This window comes from Protopterus annectens, chromosome 1.part1 (genome assembly GCF_019279795.1).
Source record: "Protopterus annectens isolate FY-2018-M chromosome 1.part1, PAN1.0, whole genome shotgun sequence".
NCBI classification, from domain to species: Eukaryota; Metazoa; Chordata; order Ceratodontiformes; family Protopteridae; genus Protopterus; species Protopterus annectens.
Window position 1 is genome coordinate 1,784,347,900 of NC_056726.1, and position 12,007 is coordinate 1,784,359,906.

Here is a 12,007-nt window from a genome sequence, read left to right on the forward strand (position 1 = left end):
TAAGATTTACTGAAAGTTATTTTCTTCTTCCATTAGCTCTGGGACATAAGGAAAAAAGCATCTATACACACCTTTCAAAATACATATCAGGTGCTGGCAGTGACGTTTAATGATACCAGTGATCAGATTATTTCTGGCGGCATAGATAACGACATAAAGGTAAGTGTGTTGCTATTTTTAGGAACCATTCTTGTTTTTGTGGAAGAAAGACATTAATGTTTTGGTAGTGATCTTAAAATTCTATAGTTTGAGACAATCAGAAGCCTTTTTGCTATTGAGTAAAGCTACTATGTTGAATGAGATGAAAGGAGTGTTTACTCATCTGTACACTTTTAAAGGAACTATACTTTAATGATGAACCACTGCATCCAATTGGAAAAAGGCTTAAGTGTACATATTTTAATAGAATTTGTTTGTCTGTCAGTGTGTGTGATTCAGTAGTAGCATTGGTGGTTGCATTTAAGATGCATTGCTTAACCTGGTAATTAGGCAGCAGTTGTATCAGTCACTGATAGTGTTCTGTATTAGTGTTCTGTATGTACATCAGGTCAGTGTGTGATCTGCTGTACTGCTTGAGGTAGATGATCTCAATATCTGTGTGTTGCTTTCTCATTCTTGTAGTCCCTTTCTGCTGTCTTTAAGCAATATATAAGTGAGTAGTATAACATCTGTGAGTATAGTGGCTTAGAGGTTTCTTGGTTGCCCAGCTGGTGCAGTTCAAGGAGTTGATTGATATTGGAAGCCCAAGCTGTCCCCTCTCCCTGCCAACACTTCTGAGAGACCTGAACTCACTTTGTAGACTAACTTTTGTGCCATCACTTCCTTTCATCTGTCTTCACCCACACTGTCCTGCTTTCGTCATTAACCCTAACCTTGGCTTCAATTCTCTTTTTCTCCCTAATACCTGCACTCCCTACCTCCAGTTAGTTTCCCCAAAATCCATCTGGATGCATTCTTTCCAAACACCATCACTCCCAGCTCCTGTCTGTACAGGTCTTTCTCAACAGTCTTTTCTCTTTCCTCCCTACTGCCTACCTCTAGTTACTGTGTAATTTACAGGTATCCTTACCCTTCTACTGCTGTCATTTTTACTTGGCAGCTAACTGCTTGTGTAACCTGTTCATTAGTCACCACTAAATCTTAAGACAGTCGTTTTGTGGTACAAAGTACTACTGAGTTGCTTCTTTCTGGTGATGGACTTGGGGTCCTGGCCATTCAATCATCGTTTTGTTTTAGTCACATGTAGTCAGAGTCTACACTTATTAGTGGGATGTAGTTTGTATACATGACTGAAACCTCCCTTAACCTTTTTACTTTAACATGCTGATGCAACAGATGTGATAAATTAATTGAGGGTGCTTCTACTTTTTAGACTCACTGTCTCTTTTGCCATCTATACTTCTGTCTTGTACCTCTGATAAATATGAATCTGTGTAGTTTGTTGGTAAAACCACTTTATATCCTCCCATCCTCTTCCACTTGCCTCCCTTCCTTGCAGTTGAACAATTTAGATCTTGGATTTTTAACCTAATTTCATCCATATAGGGATGGTAGCTTTAACTTTTCTAGGACCAGCTAAAGGATTATGTACTTGGATTATCACTTAGTTTAATTACTTGTTTATTAACACTTTAAAAACTTCTTCACATCTCTTTACCTTAGTGACCATTTGCTGCATCACATCCACTTGGAGCAAAATTGTTTACTTTCTGCATTTCTTGTTTTCTCATCAGTACTGACTGCATTTGCAGCCTAATTAGCAACTTAATGTGATAAGTGAAAGACAAGCACAGATAGAGTTTTTAGTTCAGTGTAGAAAAGAACCTGCTGTTAAATAGTGGGTATTAATAGGGAACATGAAATATTGCATGATATATATAGGAATCAGTTAGAAGAGGTTAGAAAGAATTGGGAAGGGAAATTGGATATTCAATTCACAAAGAAACAATGGGAGGATATATGTATGGCTCCCAAAGATTAGGATTTTTTCTTGAAAGTGTTTGCATAGGTATTTTAATACCCCCAGCAGACTCCAAAGAAATTTTCCTTGAGTAGATTGAAATGTTGTAGGTGTGATAGGGAAGAAAGGTAATTTGGAACATATTTTTGGGAGTATATTGAGTTGGCAGACTTTAAAAATTCCCTGCAGACTACTCTGTCAGAAATACTGGGTGAGCAAATTAGTATAAGTATGGAAATTTTTTTGAGCTGTGATACATAATTGCAATTGCTTAGAGATAGTAAGGCCTTGCTGAGTTTAATTCTGACAGCTGCCAAAAAAGCAATTACTATAAAACAGAAATCAATGTCTAAACCAACCATAGTCGAAGTAGTGAATAAAGTAACAGGATAAAGTAACTCAAAGCAGGATCACAGTTGTGGGAACAATACATTCAGAATAATGTTTTGGAGGAGGAGGAATAAGGTTTAAGGGAAGGTAGGAATTGAATGAAGTATGTAATGTTTGATTGACAATGACTATAGAGAAGATTATATGTGATGCATAATGTTTGCAACTGAAAATGTTAGCATGGCCTAGTTTCATTTATGTAAATGTATGATTGCCTGTGTCATAAGAGATAATTCAATAAATTTTTTTCATTTTAAAAAATAATAATGTTCAGATGTGGTACTCTTGCTTAATGTTTGGAAACCATATTTTTCATTTGTAATGCATCCTGCAGTGAATAATGTTGTTATAACCCTTCTGTTGCTTTTTAAATGCTGTATTTAACACATCTTTTTAAATCCTAATTCTGACAAAATTACATGGTTTGTATGGTGTAGCAGCAACACTTTGCTTGAGACTTGCATTAAAAAAGTTGTGAAAAGTACTGCATTGCATTCAGATATTACTACCGATGCCTGAATTAACTGAGCTGTGTGAGGCAGGGCAGCTGTTTTAAATATTAACTGAAGGCTGAATTAAGTAAACTATCAGCTATAGTTGCTTTTAAATGTCAAAGTTAAGAGTTTCTGTATTATTTTGTTATCTTTGCAGAGTTCAGCTTAATTAACATTCCCAGATGTTCTTCATTCCACATTGCTGCAGTCCTAACTATTGGGTAGTCCGCTGTCCAGTCGGCCCGAATACCAAAGTATATGGCTGACGTCGGTCAGGGCGCATTAGACTGACGCGTCAGGGTACTAATGCGCATGACCGACGTCATATCCTCAGTCTTTTTTGCCGCATGGTCCGATGCAGAAGCAATTTTGCGAGTGCAGGTTGGCGTTCTGAAAGTTTCTGAAGTCAGAGTTTCAGACCGAATCAAAGTTGGCTAAGTACCCGTTGGAATATTTTGGTTTTTCTTGCCTCAGTATTTAACCGGATGTCAGAAAAAGTGAATAACTGTATTTCTTGTGGGAAACAGATACCTCATAGGGATTACCATACTTTGTGTATACCTTGTTTAGGGCCTGAGCACGACGTTGTTGGATGCCGCTCTTGTGCTAGATTTAACAAACGCACTATTAAGAGAAGGTTAGACTGTGCCAGGTTAGTGTTTGGGAAGCGTTGTAATTATACAATGCCGTCGGATGCTCCGACGCCGGCTAAAAAACGCAAAGATAAAGCAGCAAAGCCTAGGGTGGAGGAACCGACAGTCCCAGACGTCGGTTCTTTGGAAGGCTCAGTGGAGCCGGAGGTTTTGCCAGGTGTCTCTTTGGAGTCTCAGGGAGAGACTTTACTGTTACAGGATGTATCCTCTCAGGAGGTAGGCCAGGCTGAGGGGGCTTCTCAGGTGACTGTTCTTCCCTCTCTTCCTAAGGTGGTTAGAGCCTCCCCTTCAGTTTCCAAGGCTTCTTTGAGGGGCAGGCCAAGTTCAGCTTCTGTGGGGTTTCTCCTAGTGCTTCAGGATCTTTGCCTAAGAAACATATGCTTAAAATGGCAGAGGATTTGATTACTATGATTAGGGTTCTATGCCCTCCTGATAAGAGGCCTAGGGTGGAACCTGAGTTTGAGAGTTTTGAGCAATGCTCGGAGGCTTGAGTCTTCGGCTGAAGACTTGCAGGAGTACCCTCCTTATTCTGATTCTGATGTGGATGATTCTACTCCTTCTGCTTCTCCTCCTGAGGATTTTTCATTTTCAGAGACTCTGCATTCCATGAGGGAGCATTTTCAATGGGAAGGTCAAGATTTCTCTGATTCCAGGAAAAGGCTTAGGGAATTCTTGTTTTTACCCCAGCATAGGCCTTTAGCTATACCTCCTGTTTTGAATGTGGTGGAAGATGTGTTTGCAGAGGCTTCCTGAATCCTGATTCTTTGCCTCCTGCCCCAGTTAAACCGGATAGGTATTATAGGGTGCCTGAAGCTCATAAGTATCTTTTAAGAGTCCTAGGGCAGGCCCAGAAACTGTCTCTCAGGGGCCTAAAGGTGTGAAGGCCTCAGTTGTTAAAAATCCTGTCCCTCCTGATAAAGAGGCAAGGGCTTTGGATAGATGGGGAAAGAAAGTGTATACTTCTTCCACTTTAGCCATGTAAGCGTTGAATTGTCAGTTTCACATGTTAAAATATCAGAATTATCTTCTTTCACAGTTGAAATCTAAGGTGGATGCTCTGGCTGAAGGTATTGAGTGTAAAGAGTTGCAGGATTTAGTTCATGTGTCTGAACAGGTGGGTAAACATTCCTTGCAGTGTGGTTTTGATGCTGTGCAGGCCTCCTCCAGGGTGGCTGCCACTGGTTCTGTTCTTCGTAGGCACGCCTGGCTGAGAGATCAGAATTTAGCTGAGCATGTTAAGACAAGGATTTTGGATGCTCCTTTACAGTCTGATGTGTTGTTTGGTTCGCCTGTGGAAGCAGTTTTGAAGAAAATGGAGGACAAGGCTAAGTCTATGCAAACTGTTAAAGATTTTTTGCAGGTGCAGCCTCCGAAGTTTAGTAGAAATTGGCCTACTAAGGGATGGACTTATCCTGCTTATGATTCCCAGTCTAGGGGTAGGTCTAGACGTGGTAGGGGCAGAGCTCAGAGTTCTTTAGGCCTAGGACAGGGAGTTCCCCTGCTCAGACTTCTGGTGAAGGCAGGGGTCAGTCCTTTCGTAAGCAGACCCAATGACCTGCCTTTTCAGCTGCCAGTACGTTCTTGCCTGGCAGCACCCTTGGGAGGAAGGCTGTCTCTTTTCAAAGAAAATTGGGATTTAATTACCCAAGACAGATGGGTTCTGGATATTATTCACCACGGTTACAGGTTTTATTTCCATACCTTGCCTCCTTTCAAAGGCATGCCAGACATTCCTCCTCTTCAAAGAACAGAGGCTCACAAGCAAATTTCTCTGTTGCTCCAAATAGGGCCATTCAGTCAGTTCCTGTGCCAGAAAGGGGCCTAGGATTTTATTCTCGCCTGTTCCTAGTACCAAAGAAGGGGAACACGTGGAGACCAATTCTGGATTTATCTATCCTCAACACTTATCTGGACATTCCCAAGTTCAAAATGTTGACGTTACAACAGCTTTTACCTCTACTGGGCAAAGATCACTGGATGGTAACTTTAGATCTCAAGGAAGCTTACCTTCATGTGCCAATAAGACTAAGTTGCAGGAAGTATCTGCGAGCTGGAAATTCTCATTATCAGTTCTCTGCATTGCCCTTTGGCTTATCTACTGCCCAGAGTATTCACAAAGGTTCTGGCTCCAGTGATAGCTTACTTCAGGCTAAAAGGAATCCAAATCTATCCTTACTTGGACGACTGCTTGATTCTGGCTCAAGAAAAAGAAGATCTTCTACAGCATCTGGAATATGTCATAGCAGTGCTAAGATGCCTAGGGTATTCTGTGAACGAAATAAAGTCCAGTCTAGTACCCTCTCAAGACATGTGCTTTCTGGGTGTGAGACTGAATACAGCAGCCCAGATGGCCTTTTAACCCCGGACAAACAAAGAATCTTTCCAGTTACTTCCATCATCTATCTCTTCAGTCCGGGCTGACTGCAAGGACAGTCCTTCAAGCCTTAGGGTTCATGGCATCTTGTATTCTGGTGCTTCCCAATGCCAAACTGCATATGAGGAAGCTACAATGGTATCTCAAAATCTGTGGACACAGCACTGCCAGGATTTGGACACTGTCATTCAAATAATACCTTGCATTCAAAAGGAATTTTTGTGGTGGGCTCAGGAATGTCACCTAAACAAGGGACTCTCTGTGACCCGGCCAGAGGCAAGTCAGATTCTAACGACAGATGCCTCCGATATTGCTTGGGGAGCTCATCTAAATGGAAAGTGGATACAAGACAAGTGGCCTGCCAGACTACAGCATCTACATATCAACATGAAAGAGATGTTAGCAGTTCAGTTTGCATTAATTGCTTTCAAGGAGTTACTTCTTCCAGGGCAGGTGTTGATTCTAACAGACAACACAACTGTCATGTGGTACATCAACAAACAAGGGGAACACATTCTTACCCATTGTGCAGCCAAGCAATGATTTTATGGGAGACTGCGCTCAGTCTGCAACTCACTCTTCAGGCAAGGTTTCTGCCGGGAGCACAGAACTCCTTAGTAGATGTATTAAGCAGACAAATCATGGATCCCCACGAGTGGAAACTGGATCTTCATGTATTTCAAAAATTGACAGTGTCATGGGGAACTCCAGACATAGATCTGTTCGCTTCTCCACTAAACCACCAGCTGCCAAAGTTTTGCACGAAGGATTTCATCACACAGCTTGGAAAGTGGATGCTCTTTCTTTCAGTTGGAAAAATCTTCATGTGTATGCCTTTCCACCTCTGCCTCTTCTTCCAAAGGTGCTTCTAAAGGTCAGACAAGACAAGCCAAGGATGATTTTAATAGCTCCAGATTGGCCTCGGCAGCACTGGTACCCATTACTGAGGAGTCTGGTAAGGAAGCCTCCATGGCCTTTACCCTTGATTCCACACCTATTGTCTCAGAGGGACGGTCATCTGCTCAATGTCAAGCTTCAGACTCTTCATCTAACAGCCTGGCATATTCTGTTTTGAAAGACAGCAGGTCTCAACTTCCTCAACAAGTTTTAAATGTGATTATGGAAGCCAGAAGACCTAGTACACGGAAAGTGTACGCAGAAAAATGGAAGAGATTTTTATTTTGGACTGCAGCAAAGAATTTGGAGATTTCAGAGCCTAATTTGAGTGTGGCTCTTCAATATCTTACTGAGTTATTGGACAAAGGTTTGTCTTTCTCTTCCATTAAGATTCATGCTGCAGCAATTTCAGCTCACTATGATTGTGACCCACCATTGTTTTCACATCCTTTGTTCAAGCAATTTCTTAGAGGGGCAAAGAATATAAGACCCCCACGTAGAGCTCCTACTCCTGCTTGGGATCTCAATTTTGTGTTGGAGAAACTTACTCTACAACCTTTTGAGCCTGCGGCTACTGCTGAATTGAAATACTTGTCATGGAAGACTGCTTTTTTGTTGGCCATTACTTCTGCAAGAAGGGTTTCTGAGTTACAGGCCCTTATGGCAGTGGAGCCTTTTTTGGTTTTTCATAAGGATAGGGTATCTTTACGTACTAATCCTTCCTTTATGCCTAAGGTGGTTTCTAGTGTGGCTTTAAACCAAACTATTCATTTGCCTACCTTTTATGCAGATCCCCAAAATAAAGGGGAAAAGATTTTGCACACTTTAGATGTACACAGGCTATTGCGTTATTATTTGAGCAGGACTAAGGATTTTAGGCAGTCTCAGCAGTTGTTTGTTTCTTTTGCTTTGAGTTCAAAGGGCAAGCCTGTGTCAAAACAAACTATTTCTAGGTGGATTGGGTGTTGCATTACATTTTGTTATTCCCATCATGGCAAGGAGATTCCAGCTGGGATTAGGCCTCATTCCACTAGGGCTACTGCCACTTCCACAGCATTTCTAAGGGGTGGCAACTAAGGATATTTTGGAGGCAGCTACTTGGAGTTCAGTGCATACTTTCTCTAAGCATTATCACCTTCCTCTCTACTCTAAGTCTAGGGCTGGTTTTGCCACAGCTATTTTGCAAGGCATGTTGTCAGTTCCTGCTTCCTTATGATTTACCAGCCTCCCTTACCTCTGCTTTGGGATTCTACCCAATAGTTAGGACTGCAGCAGTGTGGAATGAAGAACATAGTACAGTTTTGTACCTACCATAAATGTAGATGTTCGAGGATCCACATTGCTGCAGTCCACCCTCCCTCCTTCCCCTCTGTGTTTAGGGGTGGTTGTGTAGGTGAGGTTATATTCTGCTAATTGTGTATATATTGTATATATATTTTTTGGTGCAGGTATTTTGGGAGTTTTGGTTTTGGCCTTATCTTTCAGGGTCTTCTGACATCTGGGGCAAGAAAAGACTGAGGATATGGCGTCGGTCATGCGCATTAGTACCCTACGCAACTGGCGTCAGTCTAATGCGCCCTGACCGACGTCAGCCATATACTTTGGTATTCGGGCCGACTGGACAGCGGACTACCCAATAGTTAGGACTGCAGCAATGTGGATCCTCGAACATCTACATTTATGGTAGGTACAAAACTGTACTTTATTTCTCAGCATTTGCTTGTTAGCACAGAATTTTCAAGGTCTGTATTATTAACTCTTCCATAATGACCTCTCCAAATACCTCATTTTTGTCATAGTCATTAAAATCACACCAGGAGAATTTTTGTTTATTAAAGCAGTAGCATTTATGGCCAACTTCATGTTGTAGAGGTTTTGCTCTGATTATGCCTGTGAAGAACCAGGTTCAGCTAGTGCCCTGCTGACAGATGACCAGTTGTGGAGTGAAGATAGTGATTACTGATGGTTTCCCATTCAGGGTGAAGGATGTTGGCACGGCAGCTTTTAAATGCCAAATTTAGAGTTTCTGTATTATTTTCCAAATAAATACAGTGGTTTATCATTAAAGCATAGTGCCTTTAAAAGTGTACAGATGAGTAACACACACCAGTCAAGATAGTAGTAACTTTACTCAGTACCTCTATGCTGGCAAACTAGTCATTACTTTCTGCTAAGCTTCATACAAGCAAAGCTTAAGTGAGAAAGAAATGCAGTAAACAGTTAAAGCAGCATTTTTAATTTGTGTGTGTAATGTTTTTCTTACACTTTTAAGCAGCTTAGTCACAGTTAAATACCATGAATTTTGTACTACTGTCAAGTTAAACATCATCTGTTATGATCTTCCTTTGAGACCCTCCACATTGCAAGAGACAAATGACTGCATACTGAACTGGTGGTGTAGGCAGACCAAAGCATGAGAAGTACTGTGGATGGAAGTTAAGGGAATCCCTTTAGAAGTAACTTTTATGTTCTAAATCCACTAGTTTTATGTTATTACAGCATCTAAACTGATGTAATTGAAGGCACTTCAGCAGTTGAATTACATTAATTTATTTATAGAATTTGAGTATGTGCCTTTTCTCATATTTTGTGTTAAAAATCTTTATGTAGGTATGGGATCTCCGTCAGAATAAACTAATCTACACTATGCGAGGTCATGCTGATTCTGTTACAGGCTTGAGTCTGAGTTCAGAAGGCTCATATTTGCTTTCAAATGCTATGGACAACACAGGTAACTTGTAGATTATTCAAATTTCTGATTATATAAATTGTATGCCAGTATGTTAAGAATTACTTATAATTGCCTAATAAAATGCATGCACATGCTTATATGCTGTATATTCTGTGTTTGAAGCCTAGGGGAATACATTTTTTGTTGAACAGAAATTACTTTGGGGGGGGGGGTGCATTATATTCTTTTTTGAATCCTGGTGTTAACATAATCAAGGAGTGCTCATTTTATTTTATTTTTAAAATCTTATTTCTACACCATGTGGGTTGATTGTATGGTCTTCTGCCCAGCCTGCCCATTAGCTTAAAAACGGACACTCGTGAGCATTGTAGTGATTGCTCATATTTTGTCAGTGAGTGGTAAGCATGAACCCTGGTTGCCTGAGTGGTGAACATGGTTAAGGTATATCTGCTGTTTATAATCTTGAGTCTTCTGAGTTTTACTTTGGGTGATTTGCACCAAGCATATATTTATAAGGAGATACTTAGTGTTGTTTTCTAGATTCTTGTCAGTGTCTTAAAGTTCTAGCAAAGTCTTTTTGAGATGTTAGTACAGTTTGCCTGACCTATACTTTTATTGCTTTAAGTGAGCTGTTTTAAATGTTTACATTGCATTCCACTTTCAGTAATATGGCACTTTTCCTACCTTCACTGGAATAAGATGGGTACCTTGTCTGTTGCTCCTTGCAAACTCTGGATATGCTTATTATTGGCAGTATTGCTAAATGATAACTATTCTGTTTTGGTAGCTTGTGTTTCTAGTCACTCTACTGAAGGGATGTCTTGCTTTACTTTCTTTTAGTAGTATCTCATTAAAAAGTACCTCACTAACTTGTTGATGGTTCATTGTCCAAGCATTGTTACTTGTAATTGATTTAGAACAATGTGGCCATTCTGCAGTACTTGTGAGGAGTTTAATTTTTCCATTGTCTGGCTTCGTAACTATATAAAACCAATAATTGTACATTTATTCATTAATACTAGCAACTAGACAGTACCTGCTACTGGACCTTATAACCAGTTCTTTCTTGAATACCTTCCATTTTCTAAATATCATTTGTGTTTTATCATTTTCCTCTTTGGAAACATTATTTTGAAGCTGGAAGTTTTATGTTTTAAAGGACTGTCATGGGATTTTATCATACTTTTTGACAAACACAGTCTTCTTTTCTCAGTTTAAAAGTTGTATAAATGAGAAACATTTTTTCTTTGGATAAATTGCATTGATTTTACTTTTCTGTAGCTGGCAAAGTGTTTTATAGCACTTTTCACCATTTGTTTTCTGTGAAAAAAGTGACTTTTAAAGACTTGTACTTTTTACTGCATTTACTGCTTGTCTTCCTGGGAAAGATGCACCATTTTACTTGACCATGGACCAAACTACTGATCCCACAGTAAGTACCTCTTCCAGCTACAAAAAGAAAAAGAAACCGTTAAGTAAAAAGCATTTGCCACCCTAGCAGGCTAGCATTTACCTCAGCCCCAGGTGGGTGACTGCTGTAGCCATTAGTTGCACCTCACTCATCTTTTACCCCAGATGCCTTTGGTGTAGTGCCTACAACTGCTGTGGACTGGGAGTTGGCCATGTCCTGTTGGGATACCCTCAGTGGGCAAAGGAAAACAACTCTTGTCATTACTGGGAGAAAGAACAGGAAGGCTTCCGTTTTGTGTCACAGTCCTGTACCCATCCCTGGGGAAGCTGCTGCTGCCATTGGTAACACTGTTGGCCCTATTTTACCTGCTGAAAGAAAACAAAAACTAAGCATATGTCTAGTTCTCCACAAATTTCCTTAGACAGGAGTAGTTTACTGCTCTGGTTCAGGGTTTAATTCAGGCTGTTGCTCCTTCTTGTAAAGTAGTTGCTGGTTAAAAGAAAGAGGGATACCTCTCTTCCTGAAGTGATTCATAATTCTGAATCTGAACAGAAAGGTGAAGGGGCAAATGTGGGGTTTTCTCCTTGGATTTATGATTCGGACTCAGAGGAGTGCTCAGTTTCTGATTGTCTTGTGGGGGGGGGGTTCTCTTTTTCTGAGACTATTGCTAGAATGTGCCAGTGTTTTCAGTGGGAGAACAGTGAGGTTTGTCAGTCCCTCAGAAAATACTATGAACTGTTACAGGAGTTTCCAGAACTTATACCCATCCGTCTTGTTCTGTCTGCTTTAGCGTGTGTGTGTGTTTGTGTGTGTGTTTGTGTGTGTGTTTGTGTGTGTGTTTGTGTGTGTGTTTGTGTGTGTGTGTGTGTGTGTGTGTGTGTGTGTGTGTCTGTGTGTGTGTGTGTCTGTGTGTGTGTGTGTGTGTCTGTGTGTGTGTGTGTGTGTCTGTGTGTGTGTGTGTGTGTGTGTGTGTGTGTGTGTGTGTGTCTGTGTGTGTGTGTGTGTGTGTGTGTGTGTGTCTGTGTGTGTGTGTGTGTCTGTGTGTGTGTGTCTGTGTGTGTGTGTGTGTGTGTGTGTGTGTGTGTGTGTGTGTGTTTCTGTCTGTCTGTCTGTGTGTGTCTGTGTGTCTGTGTGTC

At 40.8% G+C, this 12,007-nt stretch overlaps 1 protein-coding gene across 1 annotated transcript in view; it reads left to right on the forward strand.

Annotated features, from left to right (window-relative positions):
• Positions 1-12,007, forward strand: part of SNRNP40 (small nuclear ribonucleoprotein U5 subunit 40) — a 433,394-nt gene that overhangs the window by 120,353 nt on the left and 301,034 nt on the right. Inside the window, exons 5-6 of the mRNA XM_044084651.1 lie at positions 37-159; positions 9,379-9,499. Coding sequence (XP_043940586.1) covers positions 37-159; positions 9,379-9,499 — 244 coding nt within the window. The remainder of the gene's footprint in view (positions 1-36; positions 160-9,378; positions 9,500-12,007) is intronic.